This window comes from Arachis stenosperma, chromosome 3 (assembly GCF_014773155.1).
Source record: "Arachis stenosperma cultivar V10309 chromosome 3, arast.V10309.gnm1.PFL2, whole genome shotgun sequence".
Lineage (NCBI taxonomy): Eukaryota > Viridiplantae > Streptophyta > Magnoliopsida > Fabales > Fabaceae > Arachis > Arachis stenosperma.
Genome location: NC_080379.1, coordinates 161,790,085 through 161,808,846, shown reverse-complemented (window position 1 = coordinate 161,808,846; position 18,762 = coordinate 161,790,085). Strand labels below are relative to the sequence as shown.

Genomic DNA, 18,762 nt, shown 5'->3' with positions numbered 1-18,762 from the left:
TTCGGACGAATACAAGAGCATCCGCCTTAACCTTGGAAGAGCCAGACTCTAAAGTCTTGTGCTTCTTCTTCTCTGGCTCAGGGGAAGGTCGGGCGGAGGGGGGCGGCTGAGAGAAAACCGAAGAAGAAATCACAATGGGCTGGGAAGGAGTCCCAACGTTCCGAGGAGGAGGATGAGAAGAGATAACCGCCTTAGCACCACCAGTCCTGGCGCGAAACCTTGCTCTAGCCTTCTGGACTCTCTGATAAGACTCTTGAGCATTTGTCTTCGCCATCTCTGAAAAAACAATAGATGATAGATTAAGCCAAGTCGGAAAAGTCAGTCAGACAAGTCGGAACCCTAAACAAACAAATGAAAACTACCTAGCTGTGCCTGAACAAAGGTCGGAGACCCCTGGAGAAACTTTTTAGTGTCCAAATATGGGGCCCTCCCCCACGCTTCTCGGAGGAACCCCACAATGGCTGCTTCTACCTCATCCAGGTCGTCCAGACCATATTTCTCGCAGGGAGAGGCCTCCAGCCAGTATAAAGGAAAACAGGGAGAAGAATTATCATCCAGAAAAAAGGGATGGTGACCCTCTACAGCTTGCACTTTGAAGAAATAATTTTTGAAGTCATGGAAAGATTCATCAAAAAGGGTGAAAACTCTCCGACCTTGTATGGCTCAGAAAGACACCCACTGTTGCTTATTGTTTAGCCCACTAAAGGGTTTGGTCATATGAAAAAGATAGAAAAAAATCTTCAAAGAGGTCGGGAACTCCAAAGCACGGCTAATAAATTGATAAATTTTCAAAAAACCCCAAGAGTTGGGGTGAAGCTGAGTAGGGGCAACTCGATAGTGATGCAAAACAAACATCTCGAAATCCGAAAAAGGAAGAAAAACACCCAAACGGGTGATCATACACTCATACATAAAGAAAAAAGGAGGGGTCGCCTCGTCGTCCCTTCCAAAACAAACCCGGTCTTCTGGACCCGGGACCACCAACTCATACTTCGGCTCATCTTCCTCAGAGGTACAAATTCTGTGGCGAGTACGAAGATGAGTGATAAACTCGGTATCGACCAAAGGTTCCTCCCCTAGGACCGTGACATCAACCCACAGAGAAAGAACATCTACGGAAGCCATTTCTTTTCTTAAAAAGGGTGACAAAAACCTACAAAGGAAAAGAAAAGAAAAATAAAAAACACGGTCTCTAAAGGGAGGGAATACGGAACTAAAGTCCACAAACCAACCTATCTATCTACAAATAAAAGCATGCAAATATAAGGCATGTTACGAAAGAAGAAAAGCTAACCTTTATCCAAAAATGAAGGTTGGAAGAAGCAGAAGTCTCCGAAACACAAGAGCACAGCACGAACGAGGGAGGAGGAAATTTGAAAAATCGCAGAAACGAAAAAATGAAAGAGAGGGAAAGTATTTATAAACATGCTAAGGGGTATAATGGTAAAAGCGGGGCAGTCATTAATGAGAATGCACTGTTACCAAGACCTACGCACATCCCTAACGGACACGACGCTTGATTAGACGTAACTGTCAGAACCAAAAGGACACGGAAAGTCACGTCGGTTTCAAACCATCACGTCGGTCCGCGGACAAGTCGGCTACGACCCCGAGCAGAATACTCGAACCCAAATCTTGAAAAAATTGGGCTCGAGTAGGGGCACTGTTCATACCCTGGCCCAATAATAAAGGCCCAGGATCAAGCAAAAGACCTAATCCAAAGGGTTGGGCCTCACCAGTACCAATCTTCATCCCATGAAGTCGGTACTCACTACGACTTGTTCTAAAAAAGTCGGGCACGAGGGTTAGCTGGCGGATAAGCACTCATTCAAATGAGTAACTGCCCCTAGAATCTCTCTAACTACTTCTACGAGCCATATCCTAACCTCCCTAAGATAATGGGACGGTTACCACCCTAAAAATATGGCACTACTCCAACGGTGGTTATTGGTTCACCACTATAAATACACTGACACCCCTCAAGTATCTCTAAGTCCAATACTCTCTAGACCTGCTCACACTCTTGCTAACTTAGGCATCGGAGTGTCTTTACAGGTACCACCCCCATCTCCTCACAGAAACAAGTCGGACGGAGGCCCCCGAGTCGCAGACCCATTCAGAATCCTCCTCCTTCACACATTTGGGTCAACCAACGCCATTTAGCCCATCAATCTCCGGTTACCCACCGTAACAGTATTAATTAGTTTTTTGAAAGAAAAAAAAGTATCAATTAGATCCTTCATGATAATAAATAATAGATATGTATGTCATTCCATTAATAGATAATGTAAAACGAAATAAAATTATCTATGTATTTCGTAATGGGGAGTGCTAGGTACCCCTATTAATTCATATTGTTCAAAAATGTTGTTAGTTACCTATACTTTTCCTTTCGTTATTTATAGTGGTGTGTGTCCCCTTACTATCACATGAGAATAGAAACAATGTAGTTTTAGACAATAAAATATTTATTATCTTTGAAGTTTGTATATAACATTTATCAACCGCTATCAATTTATTAAAATTTTTTCTAAAGCATGTGAAGTTTCGCTCCAAAAATTATTATTTATATAACAATCTTTCATAAATAGATATGTCACAATAATTAATAATACATATAAGTATCACCGTTAAATTTTATGTGATAAATTGATAGAAAAATACAACGTGTCTATCCTTTATTATTATAGAGAACTAAATTAATATTTCTTTTCTTAAAAAATTAACTATTCTAAAGTCAAAATCTTTAGGAATTTAATTGTCTCTTTACTCTCTAAATCATTTTCATTTTAAACATTGGACTCCAACTCAAAAAAAAGGGTATGGCATTATACTGACAAGTAAATCCCATTACTATGCTCAGTATCTTCAAAGCTTAGTGATTGTATGAGTTGCATACTTTCCTCTAAAGCTAGGGATATAAACATGTACAAATATATATGTATATATATAAGATAATAATACATGAAGTTTATTAAACATAGTACATCATGGAAACCTCTAAAGCTGATGCATGAGGTACACTATGTACATAGGAGGGTGCCCTGCTATTTTTCCTTAACAATTCATAACCAAAATTAACCAACAATTTTTTCAAAGTGCTGGAACCTGGTTTGGCTCTCATGTATGAATGTCCTATAATGTATGCCACCCCAGCTTCCCTAGCTTCCATTAGATCCTTCAACTCCTCCATTGCATCACTCTCCATCTTCTGCTTCTCCGGCACAATAAACCGTACCTTTTTCTTTTGTCCCTTATGTTCTAACGTTCCATTCTCATCACTCATAATAATGTGATGAGTAGAACTAGAACATGTGCCTACAACTGCCATCACATCATGATGATCATCCTTCTCACCCTCATTGCTTGAATTCCCGGTTCTTATGAACTCAGCTATGCTGCATACAAGGTCTTTCTCGAACTCATCGTCGTCTTTGTGGATGTCACGGTATCCATATCGGACGATACACCGGTAGATTCTGAAGTTTCTTGGCCCTACTCTGCCTACTAGAAACCGCTCCTGGGGTCTAACATGTGGAATTGGAACATGCTTGATGCAGAGGAACACCAGCACTTGGTGGAAAGCAGGTAAATTGGTTACAAAGTGTGAGAATATTGCTGGAATGCCGGAAACTAGCTCTGTGTGGACAAGCCCAATGCCGCCAACTCGGACAAAGCCTAAGCTTGGTCCAAGGCTCAGTAGCCAGTTCACTGAAACCTTGTTTTGGACATCCAATTCATACTTCTTTACAGTTCCATAGTGCCAGCTATACATTACTGAAAGAAACACAACTGACATAACAATTGGTACCCATGCTCCTTCAAAGAATTTCATAATGGAAGCTGAGAAGAACACAGCCTCAATTGTTCCAAAGAAAACAACAAAGGCCAGTGCTAGCAAAACATTCTGCTTCCAGCACAGTATAATTACCAGTGACATCAAGCAGGTAGTTACCAGCATGACTGAGATGACAGCCAAACCTGTCATGAGTTTAGTTGTTATGACTTATGAGTTTAGTTCACTGTTTTTTCTAAAAGCTTAAGCTGATAGGAGAAGGCACGTTTACCTGATGCATTGCCGAGACGCCTTATGTCTCCGAAACCAATAGTTACAGCCAAACACATCAGCATCAATAGCCAATTTATCTCAGGGATGTAAACTTGGCCATGAATCTTTGAAGATGTGTGAACCACTTTAACCCTTGGGAAGCAGTTTAGTGCTGAGCATTGCTTGATAATTGAGAAAGTTCCTGTGATGATGGATTGGCTGCCAACAACTGCGGCTAGTATTGCTATCACCACAACAGGCCACCTCAACTTCCCTGCAAAAACACAAGAAACTGAGACTTCCTTCCACTCTCTTCTTGTTCAGAATGAAAACACTTGTGTTGTGTTACCTACCTGGGACAGATACATAGAACCCAAACTCATACTCGTGTTTGATGTCGTGATGTCTCGAAAAATATGCAGCTTGTCCCATGTATGCTAGAGTTAAGCATGGATAAACCACAGCAGTGAAGGCAATCTACACAATTGCAAATGTATCAAACTTTGAATGAAGGTTGTACAGAAAAATATGATGGTAAGGTAGACATACCTTGATGGATAATGGCGAAAAGTGTCCAAGATCGGCAAACATGGCCTCTGATCCTGTCAAAATTGAAAGAGTTCGTTACAGCACAGGATAGATCTTTAGGATTACTTTATTACTTCCGCTACATGTTATAAAAACATAGTAATACTTCAAAACTCTGCATGAAGAAAAGAAACTAACCTGTTATGCATAGTAAAATTCCACCAAGGGACATCCACCCTGCTGTCTTTGTTTTCTTTATGAACTGGAAAACATAATATGGGGAGAGTGCTTTGTATACATGAGGGTTCCAGTAGTAAATGTTGTATATGCCGATGGCGGCGATGCAGAGAAGCCATGTAAGAACTATGGGGGCGAAGATGAAGCCAACCCTGTGTGTACCATAACGTTGAAGTGCAAACAAGCCTATCAATATCAAACATGCAGCTGGAACTTCTACATCTGCAAATTACCAAAGGCAAGGTGTAAAGTAACAATACAAATGCCTTATCATTCTTGAGAAATTGAGACCATAAAAGTAAATGATGATGAACTCACATCTGTGATGCTCCTTGGACACTGAAAGCTCAAGGCCAGACACAGCTGAGAAAACTGCATTCAATTCACGAAACCACTCATTTCAAAAACTTAATCTGGCCGGAGAAAAAAATATTAATGGTTATATCTCTAACACTCCCTTTCAAACAAAAACCTCTTCTGGGTTTGTTTGATTTACCATGTAATGAAACCACTTATCTCAAAAACTTAAGTTGATAGGAGAAAGCAATATTAATGGTTATATTCTACCAGAGACAAACACACTTACACCCCCCAAAATTTTCAATTTCTGATTCCCAAAAATAAAAAGAAAACTTGTCATAGTTACCAGAAATAGCAGGTTTAAGCACCCCAACAGCAACGACCATGCAACTTCCAATGAGAGCAAGAACCAACAGAACACCCTGCAAGAACTTGTGCTTCTCCAAGGTGTTCTTCACCTTACAGTTAAGGCTTCTCTCCGGCACATCGACGCCGAAGCAGCGGCTACTCCGGTACTCGGAGAGCTCCTCATCCTCCAGCTGGCAATTATGGAATGATCGAAGCCTGGCATGGCGGCAGAGCAAAGAGTAGAGTGCAAATGTGCCTCCTTCACCATTGTCATCAGCTCTAAGCACTATGAACACATACTTAACAAGAGTAACCAATGTTAAAGTCCAGAACACCAAAGACAGAACACCAAAAATCTCTTCATTGGTGTCAGTGTGACCAATGTCTTCAGAGAATGTGTTTCTGTACACAAAAAGTGGTGAAGTGCTTATTTCACCATACACCACTCCAAGGCTCTGATATGCCAGTGTCAGAACTGATCTCCATGATTCTTTCTGCTTCAAAGTTCAAACAAACAAACATGCTTGTTATACACTACTGATAACATTCTTCCAAAAAAAAAAAACTTGAACTTGTTTTAGGGTGCCCAATTACCTTATTAGAGTTTTGAAAAATCCTACTTTCCAGATCCATGATATGTAGTCTTACAAATCTAAAAGAGGCATCGCATTGTTCTTCTTCTAACTGAGTTTAAAAGGTCAAAAGAATTAAAGAAGGCCCCAGTATCAAGTACTTTGGAAAAATCGATGTATATATATAGGTATATACATAAAATTGAGATAATTTGATCTGAATATTAGTCTCTCACTCTCTCCTATTTGTTCTAAACTTATTCTCTTTAAATTATATTTCTACGAATTTTCAATTATTAATTTATAACATTTTTTATTATGTTAAATAAAAAATAATAAATGAAAAAGTAAATTCAGAACATCTAACAAGAAGATAATATATGTAAAATAATTAAAAAAATGTAGCAGAATAATTTTACAGGCAAAAGAAAAAAGCTGTCTTGTTTATAGTATTTGAGTTAATATTATTGTTTTGTGTAGGAAGGTACTTTCCAGATCCATGATTCGAATTTGAGGGTTCAAATTGCAGAGTGGTGTGAGTGCATGTGTTTCAAGAATAAGGAAGGAAGATACATAGGAAACATCATTCTGAATATTTTAATATTAATTAATATTATGGATTGGAAAAAGAAAAACACACAAATTATCTAAGCTTAGATGACCAGCCACCACCATCCTTGTTCTGTTCCTCTACATTGGTTGGACAGGACAACCATTAATTTATATACATACCAACATATGGTTCCATAATAATCAACATTTATTTACTTTATCAATATCTATATAGTAAGAATTGCCTTTTATAATGTAAAAACTCAGGTGAAGTCAGACTTCACGTGAAATTGATATCTGAGAGTCGATAGATGAAAATTTAATTAAATCAGTCAAATCATCTAACGGCTTTCACGTATCAACTTCACGTGAAATTTACTAAGTTTTTACTATATTTATATTTTAGTAGAGAATGAAAGTTAATGTTTTCATGCTATAAAAGTTGTTTACATATTTTGACGTATAAATTATAATTGATTTTGTATTTTTATAAAGATTTTAATTTTCATAAATTATTAATATAAAATAATTATCTTTTACATTGATTGATTGAATAATTATAAAAAATTAGACGACTCTATAAAATATTTTTACATGATCATTTCGAAATTAAACTTGGGACTTTAAGCATAGCAGGTAGTTAGATAAACTCTACATGCAGTTAAAACAGTTACTTACTTTTCAAGTTAATAACCGTTCGTTATTTTCAATTTTTTTACTGACTTAAATATTAGAATTCTCTCCTGTACACTTTATCTCACTTTATTTCGTTTGTTTTTTAGAAATATTTTCATTCAGAATGACTTTTATATCAAGTAGATTCAAATTGCTTGGATCATATTTAGGTGCATGTAGATTTTATGACGTCATTTTCTCTTTAATTGCTGATATGATCATATTCTGTAGCGGAGTTCCTCCGTTGCCAATATTGTTGGCTGGTCCAAGCTTAGCGTTTTTCAAACCTAATTAAACTGCATATTTCAGCAAAGAAAATTTGGCATTGCAACAATTAACACTATTTAATATTAATAACTATTTATTTATGATTGATACACACTGGATCAGAAGAGATGCAAAGATTGGACTCAACAAACACCTAGTTTAAAATTAGAAAGGATCATACTAACATTATTTCAGGTTTATCATTCACAAGCCCACTTATATATATATAGTAATTATCAGTATAAATATTTTATAAAATTACAATTAAAATCAAGGATTAACGATTTTTAATTTTAAAAACATTAAAATTATTGTCTCAAATAATTTGGGTTGGTTGAGTATTTATATCACTTATCCACTTAAGTAAAGTGTCAAGAATTTGAATTTTATCTTGTGTGCAGTAATTCACTTGTTTGCAGTAGACCCCTTGAATAGAGTTGACAGTCCATGTTAAATTAGTCTTTGGTTTGCCAAGTTAAAAAATACCATAAAAAATAATATTTGTCTTTAAAGTAGAATAATTTCTCATCGATAGCATACTTATAGTAATATTCATTTTTAAAATCAAAACAATATGATCAACGTTGTTATCGGTTAAAATTTCATATTTTATGACATAATTTTCAAACTTATAAATTTAAAAACTTATGTTTAAGCTATTAGATATTTAGATTGGTTTATATTTCTTGATAATATTAATAGAATACCATCTTTAAATATTAATTTGTGTAAAAAAATATAATAACTTTTATTATTTAATAATTTATTTTATTAAAAAATAAATTATTATTTCTTAGATTGGTAAACACATTTTTCTTGAATTTCTTATAATATTTTAATCGACAAAGTTGCATTAAAGAAAAGCAAACAATCACACTATTCTACAATAATATATATATATATATATTATATAAAGATGATCTATTTTAATTATAGGAGTGTATTGATATTTTTACTTTTTTATTATATTAATAAATAATCTTTAAAATTAAAATAGAAAAAACGATAATTAAATAAAACAAATTGAAACAATCTTTAAAGTTATATTTGACTCCAAAATCTACGTGAAAAATTAGTTTTGACGAAAGCAAACTAAAACAAAATCAATTTATTTATTTTAGTCAAGTTAAATAATTAATATAATTAATTAGTTATAATTAATATGGTCAAATAAAATATTAAATAATTTAATAGTTATCTCAATTAAATTAAATAAATAATTAATTAAAACACAAGACAAAAAATTAATACAAATTAAAATAAAATTTATTTATTTATTTTAATCAAATCAAATAATTAATACAATTGATTAATTATAATTAATGTAGTCAAATAAAATAATAAATAATTTAATATTTATTTTAATTTAATTAATTAATACATTTATATAAAACAAAAAATATTTTAAAAATATGTGACGTCAATTATATTATTACTTAAAAAATTTTATTTGAATAATATATGATAGATAGATAATAAATAATAAAATACTAAGGAAGAGGTAAAATAACTTTTATATGGTGATATTCTTGTTAAACCATAGTATAAAAGACAGTGTTAATTTAATGTCTACGATTATCATTCCGTTTGATGTCTATATTTTTGTAGAGTCTAATTAATATGTATTTTTAGAATATATGATAAATTTATTATTAGTAAAATTTTATAAAAAAAAATTAATTAATAAAAAAGCTTTATTTATAATTTTAATATGTACCTAGCTAAAAACACAAAATAGATAACTTCACTAAGATATACATCCATTAATTAATTATGATTTAATATAATTAATTATTTTTTTAAATAACTTGTCACGTACACCAATCAATTATTAACACTAAACAAAATCTAAAAATGTGTTGAAGCTGGATCAAATGTTAGGCCAGATCAAATCAAACAGTATTTAGTATATCTGTATGCATAATTGCATATGTTATTATGCTGTGTGGTCAGCGTTCAATGTAACACAAGATCTTTCATGTTTCCTTGTGTTGCTATTCTGCCGACCTATATTAATATAATTAATTTCTATAGGCTGCTTCCATTCTACTGCACCATTGATCTATTAAGTAATAACTTTTTATTATTAAATATAATTATTGTATTTATTTTTCCTTCTTTAAAAAAAAAAATACTTGAGCATAAGTAACTATAAGACAATTTCACGGTTTATTTTTTGAACAATAATCTGAATTTTGATTACACCTATAGTTAGTTATTTTTTAATAATAAACACTTTATATTGCGGATTGAAAAAAAAAAAATACCTCCGATCCTTGATACATGTAATTTTTCGCCCAACAAATTAAATAGCATACAAACAGTCAAACACTAAAAAAGTTGCCTCACTCCACAGAAAACAAAATTACAATATATATCAACTACTCATTTATTAAACACCTACAACTAAAACAATTATTTTCCTATTTAATTTTATAGAAAAAGAAAATATACAAAATTTCACATTAAAAATAGACAGATAACGAGTGCCCCTTTTTTTCCTTATCCTTTTTGTTCCCCACCAACCCTATTCTTATTTATACACACTGACACTAACATGAATGTGGTTTTCATAAAAAATTCTTGGTTCAACTTCTGATGAATTATGAGAAATGGGGCACAAGACCCAAGACCAAGTTCATAGGGTAAATACATCCCTTTCTTCATGAACATTAGCAGACAAAGGGACCAAATTATTCGGGGAGTTTCCCTATCTTGTTCCAATATTTTTCCCACAAAATTTTATCTATTATTAAAACAAAAGTTTTAAAGATAATGCTTCAGTATATAATACTCAATAACTGTATATAATTTTTATTTAAAATAATAAAATTGATTTTTAATTAAAATGATACATTATGATGTTTAATCACTAGTTGATTGATGTTAGCCCCTACTTTGGCCAAAATGAAAGAAGAATCAAATTTTTACATCATCATTATAATTATTATTTCATGTTTTGGGGCTGGAGCTATGGACTAGTTCAAGCATCTCTAAAGAAGATTTGAACAAGAATATGAGTCTTCTCTCATAAATTACAGATTCTGAAACAATTTCAATTTCAGACATAAATCTAACTTGTGTACACAAATTGCAAGGCAACACATACAATGAAAACTTCATCAGCAATCACCATTGATAGAGAAGAAAAGAAGAATAGGAAAAATACCAAACAACATTGCACTTGACAATTATCAGAAAGAAACAGCAAGGATCATCAGTCTCAGACCATGTATGTCATCCCAACTTGAATGATATTGGTGTGAGGGACTTTCATGTTCGCCGTGCCGCCTCTACAGTTCTTCCTAAGAAATCCATAGAAATAGTTTATCACTAACTTCTTAAAGAAGAAAGAGTTCTTCTTTGCCCTCACATCTCCATGTCCAAGCAAATAGGTGCATCCTGATTCCATTGCTTCTCTTAGGGCCGAGAGCTCATACTCGAGACCAGGATCTTCGGCCGAAGATGACATATAACTGGAAGGTAATGCTAATGGCAATGCTAATGATGCAGGTTCCTTAGAGGTAGAAGTAGTTCCTTCTCCTTCTAAATTTTGACCTTGCATAAGTGGAATCCGAAGCTCATCTGTATCAGGATGATGTTCAGTATCCATTGATTTCACCGAGACATTATCCGTTTCTTCGGTTAATGCACCCTCCAATTCTAAGGCAGCTTCTTGAGCTTCCCTTCTCAAGAATTTCTCAAGGCTCTCAATGAGAAGTTGCTCGAATGCGTGGTGATCTTCTTTCCTTACATCTTTGTAACCATACCTTGCAACACACCGGAACATATGGTAATCTTTCGGGCAAACTCTTCGAAACAGAAACCTTTCCTCCTGAGGAACCACAGGGATTGGAACATATTTAATGCAGACAAAAACTATGGTAGAGTGAAGAGCAGGAAGGCTCAGCAAGAACTGCAAGAAAATGGAGGGAATGCCTTGGACAAGCTCATTATATAACAATCCAATTCCGGGAACTCTTAGTGTTCCAAGATTGGAGCCAAGATCAAGCATCAAGTCTGATGAGACTTTCTCTCTGACTTCGCTCCGGTACTTCAATACACTGCCATAGTTCCATGTGTACATCACAGAGAGGAAGAAAGTAGCAAAGGCAAGAGGAAGCCAGCCGCCTTCAAAGAGCTTCGAGAGGACAGCAGACATGTAAATCAGCTCCACGGAACCAAATAGTAATGGGAAACACAGCGCCAAAAACAGATTAGTCTGCCAAATCAGAAGCATTACAAGTGTCACCAAGGCAGTGCTAACCATCATGACACCAACTTCAGCAATGCCTGCAACAATTACATGAGATGCATTAGCACAGATTAACCACAAATTTTCTTCAGCATAACATATTATATAAATATCATTTGGTTAGTTTTAGTATTTGTTGAGTATTTGATACTATCCATTGCATAAAAGATGCTGATAACAGTGATACTACAAAATTATGAATCCCATGATCAAGCTAAAAAAAAAGAAAAGAAAAAGATAGAAGATTCCTAGAGAATAGAAGCAGGGAACACTTTACCATATGCATTTGCAATATCAGTAGTGCTTTGGAAGATTGAAACAACAATTATGCACATGATCATTAGAAACCAGTTCATTACAGGGATGTAAATTTGTCCCATGAACTTTCTCGAGGTATGAATTATCTTGAGCCTGGGGAAGCATCCTAAAGCCATAGATTGCTTTACACACGAAAATGTAGCCGATATCATTGCTTGACTGGCAATCATAGCAGCTAGTGTGGCTACAACAAACACTGGCCAGAAGAGACTTTCTGTTGCACACACAAAGTACAAACAACAGGTACAACATGATTACTACACTTAAAATGAAAATCAATTTTCCACCCAAAAAGTACAGTGATTTTGTGTGCATAGAAGCAGTAATCATTTCATTGAATATCACCTGGAACAGAATCATAGAATATCCTTGAATAAGAATGAGGATTCTTCATCAAATAAGCAGCTTGGCCCATATAAGCTAGGAGGAGACAAGGAAATACCACACTAGTGAAAGCAATCTGTATAAGCATGAGACTCAGTTAAGAACAAAACAACAAACTAAGCCTTGTTTCACCGCAGATCAGGTGACGCCACAATGTTCTATCATAACCATATTCGTTTTAATTATGTTCAAACTATGAAACATGCGATGATGCAAACTTAAATGCTTCACTTTTCAAAACCAAACAATTAAAGGATTCACAAACCTGTATTGCTGGTACAGAAAAATGACCCAGGTCTGCAAACATTGCTTCTGCACCTGTGGTGAGGACAAACATACATCAATTATGTTCTTAATGAATGAATTATTAACTTCCAAGTCCTGTAAAAGTTTTGTGGTATTTTTCATCATGTTCAGTTTAATGCAACATATCGTGGCATGCGAAAATAATGAAAAGAAATGCAAACTTGCTATTGACTAAAATGTTCTTTAAAGAACTAAACTTACTAGACAAACAAAAGAAAAAAAAGGTATAAATAAATAAATAATATATACCTGTAATACACAAAACACAACCACCAAGAGCTGACCATGCACCTTTGCCATTTTTATTGAAGAAATAATATACATAAGCTGGATTGATAGCTCTTAGAACCGTAACATCATAATTAAATATGTTATATAGTCCAATAGAACCCAGAGAAAAGAACCATAAAGCAAGAACTGGAGCAAACATGAAACCCACTTTACTGGTACCAAACCGTTGGATGCTGAACAAAGCTACTAGGACTGCAATTGAAACACCAACCAAAGCACCTGCAAGTAAGAACAGAAAACAAATATCTGACCCTTTTTGTGCAAAATGCTAATCTCTGCATCCATAGTTCCATAAGCAAAAACATGTTTTCTCAGGATAGATTGTTATATTTCTACTATTGATTTTCTACTTCCAATTAAGACTATTAGAAAGAAGAGGAAAGTATACTCACCTGTACCAAATCCTTTTACTTGACCTTGTAGACCACTTATGGCAGACATTACTGCAACAGAAAAACATACCATGAATATTCTTAAGTTAGAACAAAGCAAAACTTCTCTCAACATCAGTCTTAATAAGACAAAAAAAATTGTAAATGTTCCGAGAAAGAGGTGTGATGGTATGTTGACTACTAATAGGAACAGCAGGAGAAAACTGCAAATTCAACTAGTTCAGCTCAAAGATAAGTTGTTACAGTCACACCTCAAGTTATCATTTGATCATCATATGATGGAAACAAAGAATTTGCAACAGGATTTCATGACAAAAATTTGATTTTACATGTACCTGATATTGCTGGGGTTAGAATACCATCTCCAATAATCATGGAAGTTCCCAACAAAACCAAAACCAACAAAATATTTTTCAAAGTTGCTCTTCTTTCCAAGGTCTCCTTTATTTTCAAAGCCCTTTCTAGCTCTGGAGTAGGTAGTTTGAGCTTAAAACTAGATATGTGCTCATCAGCTTGTTGACGATTTGGTAGCATATTCACATTTGCATACCTACAAATCAGCGAGTATAGCGCAAACGTTCCTCCTATAATTTAACAATCATAAGAAGATTACAATAAAATACAAGTGTGAAATGAAAAGATTACAGAAGTGAATTATTCTGAGTGGGAAAGAGAATACTAACCTTCTCCATTATCATTTGCTTTGAGCACTATAAAAACATACTTGGCTAGTGGAACAAGAGCTATTGTGTACATTACCAATGATAAAGCCCCCAAGACATCAACATCTGATTCAATTGGAACCTTGCTGAAGACATCAGAAAAAACATATAGAGGACTCGTTCCCATATCGCCATATACAACACCAAGAGTCTTAAATGCTAATAGAAGGGTGGGCCAAAGGGTCATATCCTGATTCACATAAGTAGAATAGATTATAAAGAGTGAGGTAGCTCTATTTCAGGACACTTTTCAAACATTTTGTGTGTGATGATTACAAGTATTTCGTTAAATATACAAGACCATGCAACATTGTACATCCAAATAGGATCCCCCTCCCCTATTGAGCATAGAGTCATACTTGCTCTCCCAATTAGTGTTCTCTCCAAAAATGTTTCTCCGAGGCCGTAGCATGGCTTTACTGCTACATCAACACCCTTCTTGGTCTTGTGCATTTTTTTTATCTTTCAATACAATAATACTAATGGGTCATATAATCCCATGCCAATGATAACCAGTGAGAGTCTTCTAAAGTAAGGATTTCACTTTGGCAGGTAAAGTGGAAGATTTTTCCAGTTGGATCAATAAAATGAATTGAGTTCCATTTTTAATTTTATTGATCTAATAGTAAAAAATCCTCGTACTTTAGAGGACCTAAATTCTATCATAACCTCTTTCAATGTGCAAAGAACCTTAAAATAATCTAATTGGTGCCTTTTTCCTTCACAAACTACAGGCATAAAGTACAATGAAATACCTAGAGAACAAGCTCAACAAAAAAACTAATCTGGAACAAGTGGATTTCAATATGTACAATTAATAAAATTTAATTAGATCTAAAGCACCAATATAATTATAGCACTAAGTAGTTCTTGTTTCCAAGAGCTTGTAAGAAGAAATGAAAACTGAAAATTATAGCACTGACAACAATAGTAAAATAATAATAATATACCTTAGTGTGGTGACCATGAGCTCCACCAATTTCCATGGCTTCAACATCAAAGGAATCAACCCTTTTGGGCTTCTTAACAAGCCTTCTCCTAATTGTTGTTCCATACCCTTCTCTACCATCACCATCATGGAGCCTTGACCATGGAGGAACCTCATCCCAATCCACCACTTCACTCCCATCAACCCACCTTGAAGATTCACTGCTCCCACCACTGCTGTTGCTCCCTTTTCTTGCCAACAACCTCACACTCCCACTACTCTCCTCAATCCTATCCACCTTCATTCTTCAAGCACCACAAAAACCAACAACAGAGAAAGAACTTAAAAACCCAGATACCAAATTGGATCAGCTTCTGAAAGTGTGAAACTTTATCAGCAGATTTTCATGATTTTTCAGGAAAAAGTTCATTTTTTTTTTCCTGGGTAGTGTTGAATCATATAGGACTGTGTCTGTGAAGTACACTGCAGACCCTAACTGCTGTTACAGTTGAAACATCAGAAGAGCCAGTTTAGTTTGGCCCCCAAAGTGACACATTACAATTTACAAGTCATCAATCAATGGATCAGGATAATTCATTTTTGGGTGCATATAAATTTTTATTTTCTTTTCTTTAATATTTAGTTTGATGTCAACTTAATTTCCCCTCTTGTAAATTAATTAGGCATGGATATTGTTGATTACTTAATTGATTAATTGTTTTCACCAAAATTAGTATATTGAGTTAACAACTTCACATGACAAAGTCTGCAAGAGAGAGAGTGTCATCTTTGTCGTTATTATTGATGAACACAAACTTATGGAATAAATTATGATTGCTTTTTTGTATATTATTATTAAAAGAAAGCAACTAAACAAGTACTAGCTATTATCATATTAATTAAGACGTTAAAAATAAAAAGCAACCCAATAATACACTAATAATACAACTAAAAATTAAATATATTTTTAAACTCTTCAGAAGATTAATTTGATATTTGTATTTATCTATAGCTATAAATTATCTGTAAAAAGTTCTCGGTTTATAATGAAAATCAAACTGAGATATTTGTGAAAATCAAATACGGTTAATATGCAATGGTGCTTACAAATTTGTCTTCTTGTTTGAACGCTTGACCATTGAGCTTGCATAATTATGAAGAAGATGGAACATGTACCAAAACAACAGCGACACTACCGTGAAGTGTCCCCACAACAATTTCATTTTCCTGGTATTCTATTAATTTAAGTTTAACGGGATCATCTTGATCAATTGTTAGTATAATGCGTAACTTATTCATGCCTTAGTTTTATACTTTTATATATTTCTGAACTTACAAATTAGTTTTTGTTGTGATAAAGCATGAGGTGGATGTCCATTAATGTTTGTGGCTAATTTTTTTAAGTGAAAAGTTTAGACTATTAAAGAAAGACAGAAGTTAATTCCTTTTGACAATTTACCTTTTGCATGTCTATAAATACGCTGCTAAACCTCAAGCAAATACACAGCAATATAAAAATAGGGTAAAGTATACCTTTTGTCCCTGAAGTTTACTAAAAGTTTCAAAATTACCCCTAAGTTTCAATTTGTTTCAATTTTATCCCAGAAATTTTCGAATTGCATCAATTTTACCCCTGAATGTTAACAGCGTTGAAATCACTAACAGACGTTAATGACGTGGCAACAAGGAATTCCATGTGGCAACTATGTGTGTGACTCATTTGTAAAACGTTTTTTTAAATAATTTTTAATTTTTGTTTAAAAATTTATATTAAAAAAATAAAATAGGTAAAAATCCCATCATGAAACCCTAAAATTAACTTCTTCATTTACGTCTGCGTCTTCGTCTTCTTCATTCTCTGTAAGAATCAGAAACCCTAAGGAATGGCTTCCCAAGGCTCTGTATCATCACAAAAAAGTAGTCGGCGACGACGAACGCTGACGTGCAACTGTGGTGAACCCCCTGTACTGAGATGGTCGAAGACACCAGACAATCCCGGCCGGAGATTTTGGGGCTGTGTATACTTTGATGTAAGTTTGAGTGCTTTCTCATTTTGATGTCTTCCTGAGTATCTTTAATTTCTTTTTTTTTTGTGTGTTTATGTTGCAGATTGGGAAGGAGTGCACATTTTTTTCCTGGGCGGATGGAGTTGCAGAGATAGAAGAGGCTGAGGTTGCAAGGTTGAAGATGAAGATTTCCACCTTGAAGGCTAAATTAGTTTATGCCAAATGCAAACTGTTGGTGGCTGTAATTTTTGGTATGTTGGGTTGGTTTATGGTGATTCTAATGGTTTATCTGTGGGTGAAGAATGGAACCCATTTGAGGTTAGGGTACTAATGCGTTTGGGACAGATGAAAATAGTAGAGTAAGAATAGGATGGCTGTTTGTAAACAGTTACAAAACTGTACTCAAGTCGAAAACTTGTTAATGTTGTTGTCCTTGAAGTTTAATTTATGTTTCAAAAGTATTCCTAAAAAGATTAAAATAGTTTGGCACTAAAATTGGCATTAAGAACCTGTTGTGACAAAGACAAACTCTAATTAAAATTTGCATGACATAAGTTGTTAATCATAAGCAAAATAACATAAGTTGTTAATCAACATAATCTCCAATTAACATAAGTCATAACCGAAGTAAAAACTGAATTACATAATCTCCAATTAACATAAGTCATAACCAAAGTAAAAACTGAATTACATAATTCGTAAGCAAAATAATTCAGCAACAAAAAAAGAGTTGGAGTCATAGGTCATAAGTCATAATACAAAATGCCAACATTGTTCAAGCTTTCAAAAGAAACACCAATTACAAGATTTGACACAACTAAGACCCTGTGAGAGTACTCTGAGTTTGACTCCCTTGTGATGAGGGTTGTCCATGTGCAGTTGAAGTGGAGTTGCTCCTAAGGATTCTAGTTGGTCTTGGTGGCTGGAATTTTTTGTGTGCAGTTGGTTGGGTATTAGGCCTTGCTGCAACATTGGCCAACCTGGTCCTCTTATGCGCTGAGCCAGTAGATCCAGCTTTCTTAGCAGTGCTGTGCTGGGATGGTGATGATGTAGCAGTTCCAGCATTATTGTTTTGGGCCGACGATGTAGCAGCAGTAGTTTCCTATGATGGACATGAACAAAAAACAGCCAGTTACAGTTTAAAAAAGGTAAATAGCATCAGAAACAGTCTTATGTATGGAAAAGGGAACAATAGACAAGTACTTACGGTTGGTCTTCTAAGAGGGTAGCCTCGCTTGTTGTGACCCAATTTTAGACAATGAGAGCATTTTTGTTGTAACCCCAGCCTAGAAGTGCTTGGGCCGTGTGGTTCTTCACCCTCCCCTCTTGCTCTTTTCTTCTTAGGCCTCCCAATTGGCACTCTGTGTGGTGGAGGAACCACATCTGGATGAATAGTTCTCTCCCACATTGTATGTCCATTGCAAGGGTTAATCATGGGGGCATAACAAGCCACATAAGCAGCTTTAGTGTAACAGCTGGCAACATATTTTCTAATATCATCTTTAGCACAATTAATTGCACTAACTGCATGTGGACAAGGTAAACATGTCATTTGAAACTTTCTACAAGTACATTCTTTTTTCAGAAGATCTACTACAAATTTGTCCCTACCTCTTATGACTTCAAATTTTGA

General features: G+C 34.6%; 3 protein-coding genes across 5 annotated transcripts; 1 reads left to right on the top strand and 2 right to left on the bottom strand.

Moving 5' to 3' along the window:
- Positions 1 to 2,926: 2,926 nt before the first annotated feature.
- Positions 2,927 to 6,635, bottom strand: LOC130969877 (potassium transporter 6-like). 3 transcript variants are annotated; one of them, XM_057895781.1, is made up of 8 exons: positions 6,056 to 6,635; positions 5,460 to 5,955; positions 5,132 to 5,185; positions 4,775 to 5,035; positions 4,598 to 4,650; positions 4,402 to 4,525; positions 4,068 to 4,322; positions 2,927 to 3,981 (listed from the first exon to the last, which is right to left on the bottom strand). In XM_057895781.1, the coding sequence occupies exons 1-8, from the start codon at positions 6,092 to 6,094 to the stop codon at positions 2,975 to 2,977; spliced, it is 2,289 nt and encodes a 762-aa protein (XP_057751764.1). In that variant the 5' UTR covers positions 6,095 to 6,635; the 3' UTR covers positions 2,927 to 2,974. The 3 variants fall into 3 exon arrangements, with proteins under 3 accessions (XP_057751764.1, XP_057751763.1, XP_057751765.1); XM_057895780.1 differs by having other exon boundaries at positions 5,460 to 5,958; positions 6,056 to 6,150; XM_057895782.1 differs by having other exon boundaries at positions 2,927 to 3,777; positions 5,460 to 5,958; positions 6,056 to 6,150.
- Positions 6,636 to 10,530: 3,895 nt separating this feature from the next.
- On the bottom strand, positions 10,531 to 15,705 carry LOC130969002 (putative potassium transporter 12). Its single transcript, XM_057894544.1, has 9 exons — positions 15,146 to 15,705; positions 14,157 to 14,385; positions 13,809 to 14,057; positions 13,474 to 13,524; positions 13,040 to 13,300; positions 12,750 to 12,802; positions 12,446 to 12,560; positions 12,060 to 12,314; positions 10,531 to 11,820 (listed from the first exon to the last, which is right to left on the bottom strand). The coding sequence occupies exons 1-9, from the start codon at positions 15,425 to 15,427 to the stop codon at positions 10,751 to 10,753; spliced, it is 2,565 nt and encodes an 854-aa protein (XP_057750527.1). The 5' UTR covers positions 15,428 to 15,705; the 3' UTR covers positions 10,531 to 10,750.
- A 1,301-nt stretch (positions 15,706 to 17,006) lies between these two features.
- On the top strand, positions 17,007 to 17,460 carry LOC130967130 (uncharacterized). The gene is made up of 2 exons (XM_057891952.1): positions 17,007 to 17,153; positions 17,233 to 17,460. Exons 1-2 carry the CDS (start codon positions 17,007 to 17,009, stop codon positions 17,458 to 17,460), a joined length of 375 nt encoding a protein of 124 aa, XP_057747935.1.
- Positions 17,461 to 18,762: the final 1,302 nt, after the last annotated feature.

Bases quoted from the DNA above. Each gene is read 5' to 3' on its own strand.
- LOC130969877 (XM_057895780.1), bottom strand. From the start codon at position 6,094: ATGGATCTGGAAAGTAGGATTTTTCAAAACTCTAATAAG. The intron at 5,186-5,459 runs GTAACTATGACA...AATTGAATGCAG, and splicing joins GCTTAAACCTGCTATTTCTG to TTTTCTCAGCTGTGTCTGGC. The intron at 3,982-4,067 runs GTAAACGTGCCT...AACTCATGACAG, and splicing joins GCGTCTCGGCAATGCATCAG to GTTTGGCTGTCATCTCAGTC.
- LOC130969002 (XM_057894544.1), bottom strand. From the start codon at position 15,427: ATGAAGGTGGATAGGATTGAGGAGAGTAGTGGGAGTGTGAGGTTGTTG. The intron at 14,058-14,156 runs GTTAGTATTCTC...GTTAAATTATAG, and splicing joins AGCAAATGATAATGGAGAAG to GAGGAACGTTTGCGCTATAC. The intron at 12,315-12,445 runs GTGATATTCAAT...TGTGTGCAACAG, and splicing joins ATTCTATGATTCTGTTCCAG to AAAGTCTCTTCTGGCCAGTG.
- LOC130967130 (XM_057891952.1), top strand. From the start codon at position 17,007: ATGGCTTCCCAAGGCTCTGTATCATCACAAAAAAGTAGTCGGCGACGA. The intron at 17,154-17,232 runs GTAAGTTTGAGT...TTTATGTTGCAG, and splicing joins GGGGCTGTGTATACTTTGAT to ATTGGGAAGGAGTGCACATT.